General features: G+C 46.1%; 1 protein-coding gene across 10 annotated transcripts; it reads left to right on the forward strand.

Moving 5' to 3' along the window:
• Positions 1–157: 157 nt before the first annotated feature.
• LOC108023562 (uncharacterized protein DDB_G0271670) lies at positions 158–20,832 on the forward strand. Of its 10 annotated transcripts, XM_044093634.2 has the most exons (8): positions 158–394; positions 896–964; positions 9,712–9,792; positions 17,466–17,560; positions 17,753–18,251; positions 18,543–19,122; positions 19,546–19,725; positions 19,803–20,832. In XM_044093634.2, exons 4-8 carry the CDS (start codon positions 17,509–17,511, stop codon positions 19,911–19,913), a joined length of 1,422 nt encoding a protein of 473 aa, XP_043949569.1. In that variant the 5' UTR covers positions 158–394; positions 896–964; positions 9,712–9,792; positions 17,466–17,508; the 3' UTR covers positions 19,914–20,832. The 10 variants fall into 10 exon arrangements, with proteins under 10 accessions (XP_043949569.1, XP_016948637.1, XP_016948641.1 ...); XM_017093148.3 differs by lacking the exon at positions 896–964; XM_017093152.3 differs by lacking the exon at positions 896–964 and having other exon boundaries at positions 19,546–19,719.
• The last annotated feature ends 634 nt before the right edge of the window (positions 20,833–21,466 follow it).

The following is a 21,466-nucleotide window of genomic DNA, read 5'->3' on the forward strand; positions in this document are numbered from 1 at the left end:
CTAATCACTAAACAACCTCAGTTTGAGGCGGAAAAAGTGTGACTTGTAATTGCCGGTTCGTGTCCTGGATAGCCCTACCCCAGCGGTACTTTTTCGGTATATTTCGTGCAAGCCCCCACTCGGTTGGGGCATTTTTCGGACATATTTGAACGGCCCGCCGACGGTTAAACATAACGTCCGTGAATTTCGACTCGAAAAGCGGCTTTCTCGCGCGCTCCCCTTTTTTTTAACGTGTATGTGTTGTGTGTGCTTGGCGTGCGGCTAACTTTGTTGTCGTCGTTCTGGAGTGTTGTTGCTGTGGCAGCAACGTGCGACGCGCGCCTTAATAAACAAAAATAATACTCATATCCCACGGAGATTGTTTGAAAGCCAGGTGCATAACTAGTTCTAAAAGGTTTGTCCCAGGCTAAGTTGGTTAGCTGGTTTTATTTTGGTTCCATTTGTTTTTCTTTCTGCTAGTTCAGGGATACACAGGCACAGCAAGGGTGTGTTTTCCTGCGTGTGGGTGTGCTTGCGCCTGTGTGTGTGTTTTGAACCTGTCTCTTTTCTTGGCTAAAAATCAATAAAACAAAGCAAAAGTCGACAACAACAACCGCTGCAGGTCCTTTGATCCCTGTGCGTGCGTGTGTGTGAGTGGCGGCTCGCAGCACTCGTCTTTTCTCCCAGTGAGCCTCTGCAATCGCTAGACAAATAAAAGACCGTTAAACGAGGCTCACTTAGTTAGTCGAGCATGGCCGAAAGCCCGGGCCCGGGCCCGCGTTGCCAGTTGCCAATTGCCAATTAGAAGCCCCAAACAACGCAGACACAGTGGGGCCCGGCTAAGGGTAATTAGGCGATTACCCCTGCAAATTGCACCTGTACTAACCGTTCGCTAACAGGCACTTCCCGTTTCCAGTGGCCAGTGTTTTTGCATTACTCGTAGCTCCTAATCCCGAACTGCTTGCCATTAGTAATCTGGTAATTGGTAAGTTATTTCGCCATATTAACAAACCCATTTATCTAACACCCAGGTCTTACTGATCCGCCAAAACAAGAAAGGGACTTTAATTTATAGTAACCTATTAGGATTATTAGATTTAAAAATAAACAATATGCAACCTCGGAAATGTCCAAGTTCCCCTGGGGTCTTGTATCTTTCCAGAGAACTCCCCAGTATGACCGGTAGACTAGACTTTACTAGCCCCTAAATGAAACACAAATTGGGTGTTATTACCATGGTTAACTGATAATATTAATAGTATTGTGCCAGAATTAAAGGAAAAAATCAGCAATGGAGCTTTTCGTTTGAAAAGAATATGCCACTAGGGGACCAATGGAAAGTATTGCATCTTCTCCTCTTCTTTCCAATGATCTGTTGGATCTAGTTTCTTCCCAATCACCCAATCACCCCTTAATGAAACAAAAATTGGGTGTTGTTACCATTGTTAACTGATAATATTGATAGTATATGCCACAAGTATTGCATCTTGTCCTCTTCTTTCCAATGATCTGTTGGATCTAGTTTCTTCCCAATCACCCCTAAATGAAACAAAAATTGGGTGTTATTACCATGGTTAACTGATAATATTAATAGTATATGCCACTAGGTGACCAATGGAGAGAGAAAACAAGTATAGCATCTTGTCCTCTTCTTTCCAATGATCTGTTGGATCTAGTTTCTTCCCAATCACCCGATATCACATACTTCCTTCTTTTAACCGCTGGATGGCCCACTGCAGGTGGCGCACTGTGGTGTCAGGTGAGCCATGAGAAGCGAGTTAACCCCGCAGAAAGAGCCTCGGAGCCGTAATCACCAGACCCCATATTAATCGAAGTGGCGATCTTATCTCCCCGCGCGGCGCCTTGCTATTATTTTCTTTACAGTCGGCGAGTAGCTTACTGTTTCCATACTTTTACGCCTTTCTTAACTGGATTGGCAATTGCCGGCCGCATATTAAATCATTTACACCTGCCAGCTGCCATGCACTGATTCTGGTTCCCCTCTGCCTGCGCCACCTGCCTCTTGTTCCCCTGCAACGTGCACACCTTCGTATGCGAACAGTGTTTTGTGTCTTTATCAGGGCAGGCCCTATCTAATCGAAGGGGGGTTCCTGTGGGCGGGATGACTCACGACGGCGGCCAGTATTGGTGCCGATTTCGCATCTACTATCATTTACTTACTCGGCTGCCAAGTCCAAGTGCAGCCTCAATTGGCCGATTAACATTTCTGTTGTTTCGCCGGACGCCAGTGCCTACCTGGCTGGGTCTGAGCCCCTGCTTGCCACACCGCTCGGAGCCCCTCTCCCGCCCGCCTGGCTACAGAACTCCAAGTCGTTAAACCAGTTTATGACTGGCCGGGCATAGAGGCCATGCGTTAAGCAAGTAGAATCAACAGACTCTGAATCAGCTGCGGATCTTACGGCCGAGCTACTGTGGCTGTGTTGGTTACCTGTAAACGGCGGCAGCAGAGGTGTTTCGGCCAAGGAGAGAGGGTGCTATGGTGCCAAAGTTCAAACTTCCATAACTCGGGATCTGCCCGAGCTAGAAGTACGAAATTTGGGATGCAAGTCTCCCTGCGTGCAAGGGTTCTTTCGATTCGGAAATCTATTGACTAGAAGGGATTACAAGTGGTTCTATTTAGCCATATCTCGGGATCTGCTCCGGCTAGAGATGTGAAATTTGGGATGCAAGTTGCTGTTTATGTAAGATTCCTAATATATTTGAAATCTCTTGACTTAAGTTAAGTTTTAGCGACAATTCAAGCTTCCACAATTTCAAGATTTAAATATTAAGGGGTATCTCTAGGCCGAAAACCTCAAACAGAGCGTTCTTAATAGCCTTTTCTTTGTTGCAGCGAGGGTCTGGGGAGAGCGGAAGAGAAAGGGGTGAAAACAGTGGGGAGTATTAACTTTTATGGCTGGGGAAGCGTGCCAGTGGCTGCAACTTCCTCGTATGCACGGCCATAATCGCTTTTTACGAAACTAATTTAAATTAAATATTCAAGGCGGGCCAGAGTGCGTTATATGGTCACGCCTCCATTTCGGCAATTGCAATCATGGAACCTGGTTTCCCCCCTTGGCCAGATGTGCTAACCCCCGGTTCTAGACCCCGGCAAATGGGAAGTCACAAATTGGGGCCAATGCCAGAGCGGAGGGAACTCAGTTAACCGAAACACTTGACCAGAAAGATGATCGAGCATTGAGTGATCAATGAGGCAAGTGAGTTGCCGGCGGCGAGGATGGCAGCTTCACTTGAGTCTCGAGTTTCAAGTCTTCAACAGCTGCGCCCGATATTTACCTCTCTTGGGGCTACACTTTTTGTGCTGTTTGCCCAGTGGTTTGTTTGAACGCTGGTAACTTCACACTTCCTTGTTGGCTCGGCTTTGAACTTGGCACCTCTCGAAGATCGTGGGCCTTTTGACCTTCCGGTTCTCTAGGATCGGCCCAAGGTCGCCTGCTCACCCGCTGACCCAAAAAAGCCGACGCACAATGGCTGACTTCCCGCAACAAAACACATCTCGCCCCACAGTGAAAAATGAAGAGAAATAAGGCAACCCCTTACATATTCAACGGATTGCAGATGCAGCCACAACGGCGATAGTTCGGCTTATTGAACGCACAATGGGCTGGATGGAGCGTGAACAAATGTTTAGCCCATTCGGAAATGGTGTCAGCAGCAGCGTAATCCAAATGCACGTGCCACGTGGCCCGGAATCAATAGGTTATAGGTCCCATAGGATAAAATTAGACTATTTTTGAACAATGCGTAAATATATGTATTATATTTTGATATTGGTTTATAAACTGTTCACTGAGAACTTAAGGTTCCATTAGAACTCCGATTCGTCCAAAAACTTCTTATTTGTGGGTGCATTTTCGAAAATTCGATTTTTTCTTTGACCTCTTTTTGTGTAACTTGGTCAAAAATGGTGCGAAACCAACAAGACGGACAGCTAACAAGCTAGACAATAAATCGCAGTCATTTTCTGGCCGATTCTAAAAACTTTAAATTTTTCAATTTTTTTACAAGGGGTAGCATCGTCCTTTTTTGCGAAAATTGGTCAAAAATAAAAAATGCTAGCTGTGAATGCCAATTGATTGGGATTTTTATTACGAGCTCAACGAGGTATGACATTCCATTTTGGGACCATTACTCTTCTTGTTTCGCCGGAAAATGTAAAAATATTACTTTTCTTGTTGACTTTTTGATCTGATATGATACCATATGATACCATATTATTTAAGAGGCATATTCCGAAAATTAGAACAGGGCTTCAAGGTAGCAGTTTCCGTATAGCGGATCGCAGAGATATATGTAGGTTTGGAAGACCACCGCCTGTCTCTCTTGGCCAAATTGCTGTCGACCCTTTTTGTGGGAAGACAATGTCAATGACGACTTTTTCTGGCTTTCGACCAACGATGACGTCGCCGATCGCCGGTGACTTGTCTTTCGGATGCCAAAAATTTATGAACATCACTATGGGAACGTCGGTGCCTTGAGATTCGGATTTAGGTGCATCTGCAGATGCGACTGCCGTTGCCGTTGCAGTTGCAGTTAAACAACTTCAATGTCGTTGGTTTGTTCATATTTTTGCATTTTGCATTCTCCCTGTTGGATTTTAGCTATCCACGCTCTTGCTGCCTTTTGTGGTCGCAGACAACAATGGGATTTGGTGTCTTCACCGAGGGCCTCTGCCATCGATTGTGCCGCATAAATTACACGCTTTGTCACCTCGATTCGATTACAAATTTATGCAAATCGCGCCTTAATTTATTTAACAGCCGCGATCCACCGATGATGGCAATTCGAGTGCGGGGCAAGTGGGTGGGCGTAAGCCATGATACTATGGCTCTGCTCTATGGTCATTACTATCCGACTGTGATGTCACCGCCGCCGCATTCCGGGGCAGTACAGTGGAGCACCGTTTTGGGCTGCAAAGCCGATCGAAAGCAGCGTTCACATGCAGAAATGCAACAGTAAATAAAGAGCGGGAAAGAGTGCACAGTGCGAAACAAAGTGCGCTTCGTCAATATATAAAGTGATTTGATCAGACCTAAAAAAATGTTTTTTCTTATTTTGGAGCTTAAAGAGCACCATAAAATAAATGTTGAAAATGCAAGTACATTTTATGTATCGAACTAAAATAAAAATAGAAGAGCCTTGCAAAGCAATGTTATCTTACGAGAAACTCTTTTTGCAGTTTTAAACATACATCTTTTTCTCCCTGTGCAGCAGAAATAATTAGCTCACATACGTTTTCCACTCTAAGCATTTAATGAGGCCTCTAAGCTATTGTCTGGCCCCTGTGCGCCCCATGGGCCCGCCGGCCCCTGCGCGTTGTGCAATTCGTTGTTAAACTGTCAATTCAATTGACGTTACTCATACGACCCGTTGTGCAGCGGATGTTCGGCGCTGCGAGGGCTCCCCTCGTTTCACCCAGCATTCCTGTGTTCCTGCTTCTGTGACAGTTTGCCCGTCGCCCGGCAACTAATTTCTGGCCCAACAAAAGCCCTTGCAGGTCTGCAGCAAACGCGGAAAAGGTCTCGCAGCCCTCGCCAACTCTCGCCTTCGACGACTGTTGCACAAGAGATTTTCCAATTTCAATTTCCAATTTTCACCGGCCTAATCAAGCCGCTGGGACCCCACTGGGGATGTTTTAATTTCGCTCTCTTGCGTCCCTTTGATGTTGGCCATGAACTGGCCCTGAAAATGCCTGGAGGCCCGCCAAGAAAATCTTGAGCAAAATTGTACCAAATAGCGAGCACATGAGATAATGAGTAATTAATATGGAAGATTGTACTTTTTCCCTAATGTCTGGCGTTATGTAAAGTGTTTCGAGGCACCCAACACCTCGAAGTTTTCTCCCCTCAAAATGCAGCCACGAGCGGAACGAGTGGAGTGTCGCTCCAGCGACTTTTCGTAGCCCAGTGTCTCTGCATTTCCCATTCCCCAACTCGGATTCGTGGGTTCTCGGGGACCCGAATAAGGTCCTTGGGTTGCCGTGGCCCTGGGATTAGGCAGTGATTGAAAAGGTCACTTTCCTTGTCGCCTGGTGATGCAATTCGTGTCTGACTGGGCTGCAGAATTATTTTCACCTTCAACTGGCACTTTTAATACGGCCTTAATACGGTCTGCGTATTTAGTGGGTGAGTCACCGTCTTCGCATAAAACAAGCTCTATATGAATTCTTGAACGACGGAAATACTTGAAAATGTGTCATCTCCGTGTGATTTTGATGGCTGTGCTCTACAATACATTAAACAAAAAGGCAGATATTGATACAGGCATATGCATATCAGCGACCTGTAGAACTATAGCTACAGCTATATCTTGTAAAACATGATATTTAGACCCTACATTAGCTGCACCAACGAGCTGGGCTCCACTTCCTGTACCCTTCAGCAGCAGTCATTCCCCCCACATCCGCATCGGAAGCACCACCAGGAGGAGAGTGTGTGAAGACGCCGAAAGCAGGAACTGAGGCACCTCTCCCCTAGTCATCGGACTGTGTGTTGTACCGCCCCTCCTCCGCCAATTATCTGTATTTAAAATCATGTAACGCATTATGACTTCACGGCAGACATGAGATGGCGAATTGATTAGGCTCAATTAGCTGCCATTAATTGCAAGGAGCCGTCGCATTATGTCACCTGTCCAATCAATTTGCCCCCGCCCCGGGCTCGCTACCTTCTCACAAAGGGAATGGCTTTTGGGGCAGATCCATATTACACTGCTGCTAATTTGTTTCTGGGCTGCCGTTTTGGGAAAGTGGCGCCGCCTGCTGGCCGGCAGTGCAATTAGCCGAAAGTAAAAGTGGGCTGCACTGCGGGAAATCGGGGGTAAATGCGCCAGTACAGCGTGTGCCTATTGTCTGAAACGGTAGCGAGTGGAAAGGTTTTCCCCAGGCCCATTTGAATGGAGGTGCGCATGTGGAGATGCGGTGTTGGCTCGGCTTGCTGTGCGTCCATGGTATACGATACACACTGTATCTGTAGGCACGGCCACCTCTTTCCACGTTCGAGGCTCGCGTGCAATCATCAATAACCAGATTTCAATGCCAAGACCTCTTGCAGCCCCGAAAGTCGTTAACATTCGTCGAAACGAAAGTTTTCCCAGCGGACAAACAGTCGCCTTGAGAACGTTACAGTCGAGGAATATGTGAGTCTGCGATGGACCTGGATTCCAGTTGGCAGGGATTGAGAAAACTATAAGTACCAGCTTAGACATTCGACTAAAGCCAGTACTAAAAAGTTATTACATATGATATTATATTATTATATGGTTATTTTTCTTTCTTTCAACATTAAATAATTTAACCAGAAGCCACTTCTGTTCTGTAATTAAGATTTATTCAGCCTTCTTCGTTAATGAAAACATGTAATTGCAATATATGTAAGCGTTCGTGCTTTCCTAAAGATTCGAGCGATATTCTGGGTATCAGAACACGTCCGAAAAGGGTCCAACGTAGAACGCAGTAAATCGGAATTCCGGGGGGGGCGAGGTGCTCTTGGGGGCCGGGTCTGCGTGACGTCAAAGCCTTTTGTTTGCCACCTTCTACGTGATACTTACGTGATTTATTCGCGAATAGAACGCGGCGACGAGACAGGCATTTGCATAATGAGGAGGGGAGCCGGGGCCGGGGGCGGAGGCGGTGGATGGGGGATGGCTGACTGGCTGGCTGGCGGGCTGGATGGTGGCCCAAACCACAATTATGCAATTTCCTGCCTGGCTCTAAGCACTTAATTATGGTTATTAAAAATTTGGCAAATAGTTTCTTCGCTCTTGCGCGCCCGATCATTTGCACATGTTAGCTCGGAGCCAGACGCATGTGAAACATCGGAATTGGCCATATCATTATGGCTAAAACGTATACGTATGCACCTTTGTGGTGGCTCGGATGTGGCGTGCCAGCTTTAAGTCGGACTTGCAAATCCGAAACGAGTTGAACGAACGATGGCAGCGAAGCTTTGACCATCACTCGAGAGATGACAAGCTGAAAACCAGCGGTAGTGAAGAGCTAATTTATGGCCATCTCTGAAAATAAGGGCTCTTTAATGACTTCATTTGTTTAATTTGCTCCGCAAAGTCAGCTTAAAGATAAATACAGATATAGAAAGGTTCTGAAAGGTGTTCAACCCCAAATAGATTAGTGCCATATGTCAGCAAGCACTGAATGCGAACAAAAATAATAAAGCCAACCATTTCGGTCAGTTACTGTTTATACAGTTGGGGTTCCATTAGCGATTGTTCTACTGTTCACTTATCAAACTAGGCTAACGAATTGATTATTAAGGGCAAGATAGCTGGGTGAGCCGGGCTACTTCCTGGAGGGTTTTCCTTTTTGGGTCGAGCCCCTCTGGCAGTTGGTCAAATAGCTCGGTGCATTTAAACCGAGTCCATTCTATCGAACCGAGTGGACTGGGCCGGCCGCCCTATCAAGCACCGGGAATCGGTGTCAGCTAATCGCACCCACAACGAACCGCTGACCCCAATAGAGGAGCACCACCCGACCGAAAAGCACTTGGCCATGCCCACCACGTCGTTCGAAATGGAAAACGAGGCGAAAACAGAACACAAACCCAGAAGTCCAAACCAAAACAGAGAACGGAATAAGAAGCGCCAGTCCAAACATGGTCAACGCATTGGCTTGTCACTTTCTCAGCCAGAACCGAAGAAACCCGACCGCGTCATATGGGTGCGCCCTTCAGCAAAGAGAGCACAGTGTTGGTCAGCACACTAGGTGCTGGCTACAAGGAACAGTGTTGGCCAAGCCAGTAGGAGGTACCTTTGAAGATCAGTGCTGGTCAAGCCAATAGGTGGTAGCTATAAGGAACAGTCTTGCTCAAGCCAATGGGAGGTACCTTTGAAGATCAGTGTTGGTCAAGCCAAGTGGTGGTACCAATAAGGAACAGTGTTGGTCAACCACATAGGAAGAGGATAAAACAATAATATAACAGTTTCCAAGAAATAAAATTATAAATTCGGGAAGTAAAAAACTTAACCTCTATCAAGAACAACAATAAAAAATATATTACTTAATCCAAATGCATATGTAAGCAATAGCTTACTATCCCCTGCTGTTGCGCCGACGTCATTTGGTCTCAATGGGGTTCTGAACCCAACCCAGAGCAGTTCACGTTACACTCGAGCACGTTCTTATCGCAATTAATTGCCTCGCGTTGCATAAGCAGCGCGAAGTCTCAAAATAATGGCAAAACATAATCTCTTGGCTGAGTCAGCCCAGTGGGCTATAATGGTAATTGGCCAAAGCCAAGGCAATGCTTTGCTGTGATTAGCCAAAACCCGAGTCGGAGGCTGAAACTACTCTGCCTTTCGGGGGAACATCTGGCGGAGATCGGCGGCTCAGCCAGCCGGATCCGCAGTGGAGCGCAACTGAGTGTGTCCAAGTCAGCGGGGCAGCCGAATCGGACCAGAGATCTCCGAGATCTAGATAGCGTCCTTGAAGTCAGCCCCATCCAGCAGAGGCCTGGCACCTTAAGTCACTTTGACGTTGCTCACAATCGTTGTAGAACTAGGCCAGATACTTGTTCCCTTATATTTTCTAATGAAGATTCACCCTTTCGGTACGGGAAAATACCGTTTATCACCATAAACGGGAAATAACAAATTGTTTCAGCGGAGTACCATTAATTGCTCAGGTAGCACTTCAATTAGGGCGGCCTCTTTGATTCACGTAAGCCTTTTAATTTGATTTGCTTATCTACCTTGCAGCTGCACCTGAAACAAGAGGGAAGAAGGCCCCGCAGCAACGCGAGGAGTGAGGAAATCAAAGTAGGAACCACAACCACAATTGTGAGTACCTCGGGGAAATGAAAACGAAAACAAATAATCTGCAAATCATAGCGGAGAGGCGCAGATGGGGATGGGAATGAGACTTCAGATTTTTGTGACCATATCCGGTTGCCAGTCGGCAGTTGCAGTTGCAGTTGCATTTGCAGCCTCCGTCAAAACAGCAAGCCATCAAAACAATAGGAAAGACCGAGGCGAAAGGCGGAGCGAGCTGAAAACGCAACTTGGTCTTTTGGGGCTATGGAGATCGCATCTTGGCACTCGCCATTGTTGGGGTGGCGATATTTTTTGGGAGGGGAGGTATCTGGGAAGTTGCGTAAGCGATGATATATTCACAATTGATCGGGGCGATGGGACCGGTCGACTGACGATGGGGCAATCAAAGCGATCAAGCGAGGTTTTGTCTGGCGTTTTTTCACACTTTTGGCAATAATAAGGGGAAGAACTTCAACCCCAACTAACTTACTTCAAAGAATGTTCGAGTTACCCTAGGAACTCCTCAGTATTTAAGCTAGAGCTTAAGCCGCAAACTAAAAAATGTTTAGTTATCAAAAAACGTTGTAATATTTAGGATATTAAGCGGAAATGCTAAGGGCACACGAAACGTGAATAAGAGTGTTTGGGGACTCTTATTTTAAAAGATCTACTTCCAATTTAATTCAAAACCTCTAAAAACCTTTCAAAAACAAAAATCGAATATAATTCTTATTTACGGTTCGTGGTTGTACAACACTTTTTTATTCGATGTATTCAAGTGTAATAGCATATAAAATCGTGTGTACTTTTAAATAAGCCATGAATTGTAATTCCTTTTTATAAATATCTGTATAAGTTTTACCACCACTAAGTGTGCCTAGTTTAAGTCTTGTACTCATATAAATTGTGTTAGTTAATCGTGCTGCATTAGTATGTTCACTAATAATATTAACAATCCCCCTGAACAGCTGTCAAGCACTGGACTTACAATCCCACCCAAGAACCCCAAAAGCCAAGATCACACAGGCTTTGCCTTTTGCCGAGTCGAATGTCACCTGGTGTGAGCTCAATTCAAATCATTTTGGTATACCTTCCTAGCAGGACTACACATAATATAATTTGAAAATAAAATTCCAACCGAGATGCCGAATAAAAAATTTCCAAAAATGTCGCAGGCGCAACTAAAACTTTTGATAAAGAAGCAAAATCAGAATTTTGAAAAGACCATGATTATTCTTCAGCCGCCGAGGTATATACAGCAGCCGCCGATTAGGGAGTTCAGGCGCGGATCGCACTCGGTTTCCCCCAAGAAGCCCCCCAAAACGGAGGCTCGTCCCGTCCCTCCACCTCGCAATTTGGAGAAGCCCATCACTGTCCTTCAGCCGCCGAAGTCTGCACAACAGCCGCCGATTGTGGACTTCAACCGGGGATCGAACTGGGCTTCCCCCAGGAAGCAGACCGAACCGGAGGGTTGTTTTGTAGCTCCAACCGAGAATTCTGAAAAGCCCTTCAGTACTCTTCAGGCGCCAAGGTATGTACGTCGACCGCCGGTCAGGGAGTTCAACCGGAAAGCTAATAGACCGAAGGTTCGACTCGAGACTCCAACTCAAAATTTTGAGAAGCCCATCACTATACTTCAGCGGTCGACTTGGGTTCCCCGCCAGAAGCAGACTAGGCCGGAGGTTCGTCCTGAAACCCCAAATCAGAACTTTGAGAAGCCCATCACTATACTGCAGCCGCCGATTAGGGACCTCAACCCGGGATCGAATAGGGTTTCCTGCGAGAGGCAGGGTAAACCGAAGGTTCCTCCTGAAACTCCAACTCCTGAAACAGCAGGAGGATGGCAGCATGTCGACGATGTGGGGGTGCTGGTGCTACAGAAGGTGCAGGTCAGTCAGGTTGAGGAAAAGGAGCAGAACCCCAAGAATGATGCCAAGCAATGGGCACAGAACCCGAAGAATGATGACAGGCAAAAACAAAGGAGACCGAAGAATGCTACCAAGCTACTGAAACAGAACTTGGAGAATGAGGCCAGGCAGGGAGAGCAGGGCCTGGAGGAGGATGACCAGCAGAGCTCCAAGAAGCAAGTCAGGCGCAAGAAACGTGCACTTAACAAAACCCGTGGTAAGGATGGAAAGGATCGGCAGAAGACTCGTCGGAATCAGGAGCAAGCTGCTAGCGAGGACTCGCCTCGGTATCGAGTCGGCCTCAGCCAGGATGAATCCGGATCCCTCAGCTCTTCTGTGTCATCGTCATCTGCCTCGAGCAGTGGTCCAAAAGCGGATGAGCCCCTTGCCAATTTTCCGAGCCTCGAGACACTGCACAAAACTGCCTGGAGTTTCTTTTCCCATCCCCATTACAAACCGGTAGAGACGCCGCCCTCGACCGCGGTGCCCATAACACCTCGGGCCAGGGAGACCGATCAGAAGGATTTGGATTCGATTCCCCTCCAACCGCCGCCCTTGAACCTGAGGGCCCTTAACCAGGCCTTCGAAAACTTGGCTGCTTCGAATCCTTGGAGGCAGGAGTCCCGGGCAGAGGAGCCCCTTCGACCGCGACCGGGACGCAGCATCTTCGATGAATACATAACGCCCCATTTTAAGCTCACTCGGGAGCAGAAGCTTCGCCTGCAGGCGGTCGTCTCGCAGGAGGATATTCCGCTGGAGGAGGCCCTCTTGGCCGTCATCCAGGATCTGCGCAAGGAGCGGCTGGCCCGGGAATCGGCAGCATCTCCAGCGGCAGCTGACAGTGGCCCCAACATGCAGGGATATCCGCCGCCGAACCGCCACTTCGGTGCTCATCCATACGAGGTGCAGCCGGAATATGGTTACTACTCGCAGCCGGCAAATGGTTACTATCCGCACCCTGAAAATGGATTCTACATGCAGTCGGGAGATGGTTTCTACATGCAGCCGGGAGACGACTTCGGCTTCCAACCGCAGCCGGGATGTGGCTATTCCCTAGCCTATGATCCCTATTCCCACCCCGGTCAGGTCTACCCAATGCATCCGCAGCAGGTCTATCCGATGACTCACCAGCTGGTCTATCCGATGACTCACCAGCCGGTCTGCCCCGTGCCTCAGCAGCCGCAACCGAAGTGGGATTCTACACCACCAGATTTTATGCGTCCCCAGGAGGTTGACTTCGTATCGGGCTTCATCAGGGACTTCATGCCGGACATCCTGGGGGCACCTGACTTCAGTGCCAGCTCCTCGAGTCGCTCCAGCCCCTCCAGCCAGTCGAGCCGCGGCAGCATGCTGTGAGTAGCCGGCGGGAAATAGGAGTACTGTAGCATACATATCGTTGTTCAACCCATGTCAGCGAACGAAAATTGATGCCAGTCCGGATTGGAGGGTTTTATAATGTACAAGAACAGAAACTGAGTACTGCAGCACACTTCATTTTTCATCTGTGTATGTCTTAATAAACGAACATTTGTGATGTAACATAAATTTACAAGTTCCTAATTCGTAGTATCAAGTAACCTTAGTTTAAGCTCTCAGGAAAATAAGTTAGTTATCTGTTAGATGTATAGAAAAGCCATCAAATTTCACTTTTCATCCAACTCGAAACGAAGAAGAAAGTATGCGAAAAAAGATAAAGAAAAAACGAGCTTACCAACAATTGAAATGGAGGAAAAAATAAACTTGTCAGCTTCAATTGTTTGGCAGACAGTTTCGTTTTCTAATATTACCAAACCAATGCCAACAAAAGGGTTTTTTCGGCCAAGTCTCTTGGCGGAAATCGAATTAGATGAGTTGCTTATGGAGTATTTCCAGAAATTGAATATTGTAGAGTGTAAAAATAGGGGCTAGCAAAATGATCGATGGCACTATCGATACAATCGATGGTTTTAAAATTGGGGAAACATCGATGGCCTGAACCCCACATCAATCAATTTTCAATTAGTGTCTTATTAGGTAGTTTTCGTGTTGTAAGCGGTCTTCTATTTAATAATAATTAATAATCAATTAATAATAATCAATATGAAGACACTGACCACAATCGATACCAAAAATGATCGCCCTATCGATGATTTCCCAACTCTAATCGGAAAGATTGCTTTTTGAGTCATCATAACACCATATGCTTTCCAATCAACTACATTAGATAAGGCCTGTCGAAATGCATTAAGCACATCGCTTAATAGATGGTATGATTTACGATGTTATCGCAGACGCGAAAGATCACTTATCAAAGAAAGCCAGCTGGTCATTGAACGCGTTCAACTGACTCGAATTCGAGTTATAAAAGTAAGTGTAATATGCGATTGAAATGCCAACAGACAATTGATTAATTTTCTGGTTAACAACTCAATTTAGTTTGCGTTGCGAAACCCAATGGAAACATTGTTTCTTTTTTATAATTCAGGAATAGCCGAAGCGCTTTTTAAAGACCACCTGATCCAAATACCCATTGTTTTGCAGTTGTGACACGCTCCTCACCTGGCGGTGACCCCGATCCAGAGGCATTTTGTGTGTCGTCTGCCGGGCGCATGAAAATGAAATTTCACTTTGTTCTGCGGTGTGAGGGAGCCCTCACTTTCGATTTGCATACCGAAAATTAAGTTATTTGTTAGACAAGTGGCTGCGGGTAGACTGGGGAAGACAAAGAAAAGCCCTCAGCCCCAGGCTCGGTGGGAAGAAGAGCCCCTCAAATGGGTTTCCACTGTGCCGAAAGTAACAATTACCCGCCGTTGTGGCGGCGCTTTGCTAATTTCAATAAATATATTTACCTATCCGCAGCGGCAGGCACCCAGACCCCAGGTGGATGTGATCACCTGGCCCAGCTTCCACTTGGTCAGGTGCCAACTACTCGTTGTTCTCGGCCTATCACGCACCTGTTTTATCCTAACTGTTCAAGCTGGCTATTGCAAGTGCCATATTTCACATTAAATTCCTAGACCTGATATTTTTGAAAACTCGAACTCGGAATCTACGCATTTTGGCTTGCAGCAAGCGAGGCACTTGAGTAATAGCTGCTGAGACTTTACCTTTGCGTGCCGCGAGTAGAAAGTGAGCGTGAACTTTCCCACCCACTTTTCCAGAGCCGCCCACCGCCCCTGGAGCCACGCCCCTGCATATAATTATTGCACTTGCCTTTTCAATTTCGACGTTGTCGCCTGCACTTGAAGGTTGCCTTGTTTTTGTTTTCTTTAATTTGTGTGGTGTTCTCCTCTGAGGTTTTGACTTCGCAGGGTACTTGCATTTTGCTGCGAGCTTTGTCAGGAATTAAAAATAATTGCTAAACTAAATTAATTGGACTTAAAAACCATACACCAAAACTCCTAGTTCTATATTTTGTAAAATGGGAAGGAAACTAGTGTATTTGCTCTTAAATCCATACTTTAAATTCAGCAGCGCATTTGGATACTACTTTCCTTGTGTGCTCAATACCAAAAGTTGGTTTTTAATTTTAAAAGTTCCCAAGCGCAAAAAGTTCCCTCCCAACACAGTTCTCAATCTCGATTATAGATTAATTGACTGAGTTATTATATCGAACTGGTTTTATTACACAACTGCTTCTATTCAGAGCACTAGTCAGTCCAGTTAGTCCATGTGAAATACGAGAGTACAACAAGCGATTGAGTAATGAACGCCTCTGAATATATTGATACAAAATCTAAATATTATCCCCACCTTACCTCAAAATTAAAAACCGAAGAGCATCCGATGAAGGCAAGGCAAAGGCGTTTTCTCTGTGGCAGGGCTTAATTGCAGTGTGGAGGCACTTGCTCCAGTTTTGCGGGCATATGAAAGTGCATTTGGTGTTTCTCCTCCGTTTTCTGTGCCTTTGTGCTGTTATGAAATGGTCTGCACCCAGGGCCCAGGGCCTTGAGTCCGATTCCAAATGCGCCCATACAGTGGTGCTGCTGGGAATAGTAACAGCGTATAATATTATTTTAATTTATGCCCAAAATCAGGGAAAAATAACTGCTTATACTTGTATTTAAAGCATAAAAGGCATGAATGATTTGCTATGATCTTAAAATCCCCCAGGACGACCACTTGAGATAGTAACAACGTGGAAATATGTCATTACTTTCAAATGTGAAACATAAGGTTGTCTCAAGAAGAATACAGAAATATAATCAGTTCTAAAAGTAAACTTTATTTATGCCTAAGAATCAAGAAAAACGAACTATTTGGAGTGGTATTTAAACCACAAAAAAGGTATGAATGATTCTCCTGACGCCCCAGGACTACTACTATCTTGGGCCGACCTGTGGATGAGGTGCATCTGCTTTTTTCCCGGCTGCCGGGTAAATTGTTTAACGATGCTGATGGGATTTGCCCACACATGCCCCTCTTCGCCGGGGCTCGGGTCTCGGGCCTCTGAGGCCCAGTCTGGTATGGTGTCATTCGTTATGGTTCGCAGAACCCCTCCGTTTGCCTGGCTTTGCTCACAATAAATCCGGCGGGCTTTAAACAATTGCTGTTTTTTTTTATGGCCCCTCGAATTACCGTGGCGCATTAAAGCATGGGGCCGGCGGCCAAATGCTTTGGTGACCTTTAACGCCTGGTGCCGCCATGTCAACTAGCACTCGTGCGTCTGGCTGTGTGCCAAGTGGCGTATGCGTAATGCTGCAGGTGAACTTTCGTCAGCCCACAGATACACCACTGTGCCCACTGCCGGCGTATCTTATCGGGCGGAGAACACAACTCAAACGAGACAATTAACCCAAATAAGTGGTGGAATACGCTTAGCAAATTCTCGCTTTTCGGCTCTCGTGTTCAGCACAAGCAAGTGTACGTGCCGCACAAATGCGAATTAGGCCGGGCTTCAAGCTGTGGTCTCGGCTCTTTTCTCGGCCAAAAGTTTGTGTATCCCAAGAACAACAAGAAAACCAGCAGCCGAAACTAAATTTGTATTTTCGCAGCCGCCCAAAATTGGAATGCTAATTTTTTCTTTGTCCAGTACCTGCTGGTTGTGGGGTTTTTTCGGCACTGGGGGAAGGAGAACTACCCTGTACTCCACAGGTATTTACATGCACACTCAATTTCCTAGTTTTCAGACTGCTTAGCATCAGTTCTATTTGCTAGTTTACTACAACACTTGTTTGCTGGCTGAGCACCGCAGCGTCGACACCACTCTGTCGTTGTTTGCCGGCTTTATTTGCCCTGCCAGTTGGCCAGAACAAAGCGGCAAAACAATTGTGGGCCAGCACGGGGGGCCGAGGGTGGCCCATACAGTCAGAGCCATGTACGACAGTTACATCTTTTTGCGTGGGCAGAAAGTCGGAATGAAATTAACAAACAAGAAAAAGGGATGGGCAGGCTGAAAATAATCACTCGAAGATGCGACTTTTGTTTATGGCACGAGTCGTCGACCTTCGGGGGGGGTGCACTGGAAAAAACTAGGCTTAGCAAATCATAACAAAATGATATCAAGTAGCCAAGACCATGTTAAAAGGAGGTAAAGTGCCTCAGCCAGATGCCAAGGCATCTCAGGGGGTGGTCCATTTGCACCGTTTTCTTGCTGTGTAGCCAGTAGGATGAGTGTGGGGCACCCAGAAATGCCCCAAAAAGGCAACTCCTCCGGCGACCGGCGACTAAACCCGTTTCCCAGAATATAAAACGAATTTCGAAAACGCGGTTTCGATGACTTCATCGAAAGCCAACAGCACACACACTTCAGGCCAATTGCTTCCACTGTTCCACTGACTCATCCGCACCCACCCTTTGTGCCATCTCTTCCAGCGCTTGGGAGCAGTTGACGCAAGATCACAGGACGGGACGCATCATGACTTTCTACTGGTGGTCACACTGGTTCTGGATAACCCTGGTCCTGAGTGGTAAGTAGTGGTAGTGGAAAAAGATGATATTATTAATGATTTTTAAAATTAAAATACATGGGTAGGTAATCTTTTATGGGCCACTATAGATCAATTAACATCACTGAACATATCATTCTAAACCTTATTTTTTGTTAAATTATTATCTCATTTTTAAATCTAAACTAATTGTGGCCATTGAATGCCCCACAGTTAACTTGCTCTCCAGCCCTGTCCTCACATATCCCAGCCAGGAGGCGGAGTCGCAGCCCGTGCGGACCACCAAGCTCTACCAGACGACGGTGACCCAGACGTGGGGCACAGCCACCCAGAGCAACATCATGGACCTGACCCACCGACCCACCACCAGCCGGCCGGTGGTGACCCCCAGCTACAGCAGCGGTGACACCGAGCTGGCGCAGGTCGATGAGGTTGCCCAGGCGGTGGAGCTGCAGGAGGAGCAGCTGCCGCTCAACGACCGAGACCAGGAGCAGGATGAGAACTTGGACCCGGATCAGGGGCAGGAGCAGGAGCAGGATGACGATTGGGAGCAGGCAGAGGCTGACCCGGATCCCGATCAGGATGCTGAAGCGGATGCGGATGCCGAGGAAGCTGCCGCGAACGAGGAGCTGGCGCAGTTCGAGTTCAAGCGGTCGGCAGACTTCACCTCCGAGCAGCTCAACAACTTTACGAATTTCAGCAGTAGCACTAGGTGAGTTTACTTTGAGGTTCTTAATTTGTTATTATTTATTATAAATTATAAATTACAAAAATGGTTAAGACCTAAAAAGGCTTTGTTATTGTAATAATTAAAACCTTATTTATTTGTATTAATTATTTAGTATATTACTATTTTATTCTAGAAAATTAAATTTAAGCAGAGAAACGACCTTTTAATGTATACAAAAAAGTGTGTTAACTTATACGTTTAACATTTATATTTGAATAAAAATTTTTAATATATAAAACATTATATTATATATCAAACAATACCTAATTTCAGTACAAATGGCAGCAGCAGCAGCAGCAGCACCTCCACAACAAAGCCCGTTGCGATCAGCAGCAGTAGTCCGGCCACAACGACAACGACAACCACTACCACCACCATAAGGGCGGTGGCAGCGGCAACACCAACACCCAGATCCGGAGGCAGTGCCTCCACGTCCACGGCGGCTGGCTCGGCGGCCACTCCATCGACGCCCAAGATCAACACCGAGGTGCTGTCCGACGAGCTCCTGGCGGGTGCGACTGGTGGAGCTGGTGGAGCTGGTGCAGCGGGGTCAGGCGTCACGGCCGAGGGCGAGGGCGAGGGCGAGAAGGCACCATTCACCCTGGAGAACGCCAACAAGGAGGACGAGCTGAGACGGGCCGAGAGCGAGCACAGATCGCGCAAGTCCAAGGTCCTGTCCGCGGAGTACAAGCACATCAATCGCTACATCAACTTCTCCAGCGACACCAAGAGCCTCCTGACCAGGTCCGCCTCCGCGGCGCCGAGCGTGGCGGGGGGCGTGCCCGGATCCGGGTTCTACGATGGAGCCATCGGCGACGAGGGCAACATCTCCTCCGAGGCCCTGGCCATTCAGGTGGGTGCAATCATTAACTTTATGGCTGCATATCCTAAGATATATTTCCAAATATTAAGAAATGCAATTTCATTTCCAAGTTATTTGCCTGATTTTAATCTACTGATTGGCTTAAATGTTAGTTAACTATTTTTAATAAAAGATACTTTTTTAATCCAAATATCTCTACTTAAATAAAAAGTTACAAACCCTCAAAGGACATAAAGATACAATTTGTTTTTGTTAGGATAAATAGCTTAAATAGCTATTTAATAGAATATTTTAAACAAAGATTTTTTATATAATTTGGAATAGAATTTTGCGGAATGTAAAAAAAAGAGATTTAGTTATTATATTTAAGAATATTATTCTAAAATCAAAGGGGATTTGTATTTCAATTGTGTTCGAAGTAAGAATAACTTAAAATCGATTTCCTTCTTTCAGAGGACTTACTTCCTGGATGCGGGTGCCATCTCGGCGATCTGCTTCACTGTCTTCGGCGTCTGCTGCACAGTGGGCACCATCGGCATCGTCCTGTACCGCCGACGGTACCTGAACAAGCCGCAGGCCCTCAGCGAGCCGGACTCGAGTGTCTACATCGACGACAGCACCATGCGGGTGAGTGTAAGGATTCGTTGACCAATGGCCCCGGGCACCTGCGTTTCCCACGCACTGAACAGCTCTCCCCCTCGCTTTTGCAGGACAACTCGGATGAGATGTACAGCCTGGACAACGACTCGTTTCTCAACTCGCTGGAGGCGATGACAATACAGAACTACTGGACGGACACGGTCAAACATACAAAGCTTTAATTTCCGGCCTCTCCCGTTGGAAGTACCCCCCATGATTTTTATTCGTTTTAGTTCCGATTCGATTCTGATTCTGACTTCGATTTCGGTTCGTTCTCTTAACGGAATCCCACTCCTGATTTACAACCAGACATCATAATCATTAAGTAGCCTAGAGTTTAAGCGCGTGTGTATGTATTTACTAATGTTAGGCAACCAAACGAGCAACTAGTTTAAGCCCAACTACCAAAATTATGTTTAGTGTACGAGTAGGTCCTAAGTGCGCAATGTTTTTGTTGGTCTGGCTGTTCTTGAGGCCTCCCGTACCCCTATAACCACTTGACCTACCACTTTCCGACCCAGCTCTCTCCTGACGAACCCACTTGTACTCGTATCTGTTAGTTAATTATTAAACCTTATTTATATTGTTGACTATTTTATCGACCCCGCCCCCTTCCCAGCCTAATTTTAGAAACGCCTACTTATTAAGCCTCCACCTTTGTGTATGTCCAACAATTAAACGCAATCATTCCTTCCAGTTTAGCCTATAGAGCAACTTTACACTGTAATTACTGTATTTAAAACGAAGCGAGCAAACCACAATTAAAAGAAAACATCACACACACACTCGGAGTTGCTAGAGTCTTGGGGAAGGCGGGCAGTGCCAAGGAGAAAATAATTTAGTTGTTAAACCAAAATAGTTTCTGTGGGAGACGGAAGGACGAGTGAATGAACACACCCTGCTATCTCCGACACTCTGGCAACGCTGCTCCAATTGTTTCAATATTATCATATATATCAAGAAGTATAAGCTAACGACGAACAAGAAAACTGTTTACTGCCACACAATCCTTGTCAATTTTGCTCATCGAACTTTTATACACCACTTGTACTTGTATTATCCGTTCGAATGTTGCAAATATTAAACGAAAAACAAAACCCAGATGACGGTACATTGATCATTAAATGCTAAACTGAAATGACTCGAAAGGCTGTTATCCATTGGCGTGGCCAGATCGCTGGGAAATGTTGAGGGGAATGCGAAGGCAAGGTTGTTATTTTTTAATTTAGAGCATTAAAGGTTTTTCAAAATGTGTAGAACTGGAAGATCCATTTCTTAAACGAAGAGAAGATACTTGAAAAAGTACTCATTTACATATAAAATATTTCCTTATTTAGGTGCAATATGCGGTTTTTACCTAAGATGTACATTTTCTTCATGCATATTGAAAAGGGTCGCCTTACTGAACTCATTAGATCTTCCTAATTGGATTGGTATAACAGAATGGTGTCTCCGCTGAGTCATCACTGTAAACTCTTAGTGGAGACACCCTCCCAGCAGCCGAGTCACCCCCGAACTACCAGCGCGGCCGTTTGCAGTATTTTCGGTATATTGAAGTGCCCCAACTCTGCCGCTGCTCTGCGCTGTTAGACTTCGATGCATCTTAACAGAGCTGTTAAAGTCCAACAGTGGCACTTACGTTTGCTTACGTTACAGAAAAAATACCGAAAAACTGAGCGATGTTTCACCGAATTCGCTTCGAACTAGGGCTGTCGAATTTCCGAAAAATATAATG

The sequence above is a fragment of the Drosophila biarmipes genome, chromosome X (assembly GCF_025231255.1).
Source record: "Drosophila biarmipes strain raj3 chromosome X, RU_DBia_V1.1, whole genome shotgun sequence".
NCBI lineage: Eukaryota > Metazoa > Arthropoda > Insecta > Diptera > Drosophilidae > Drosophila > Drosophila biarmipes.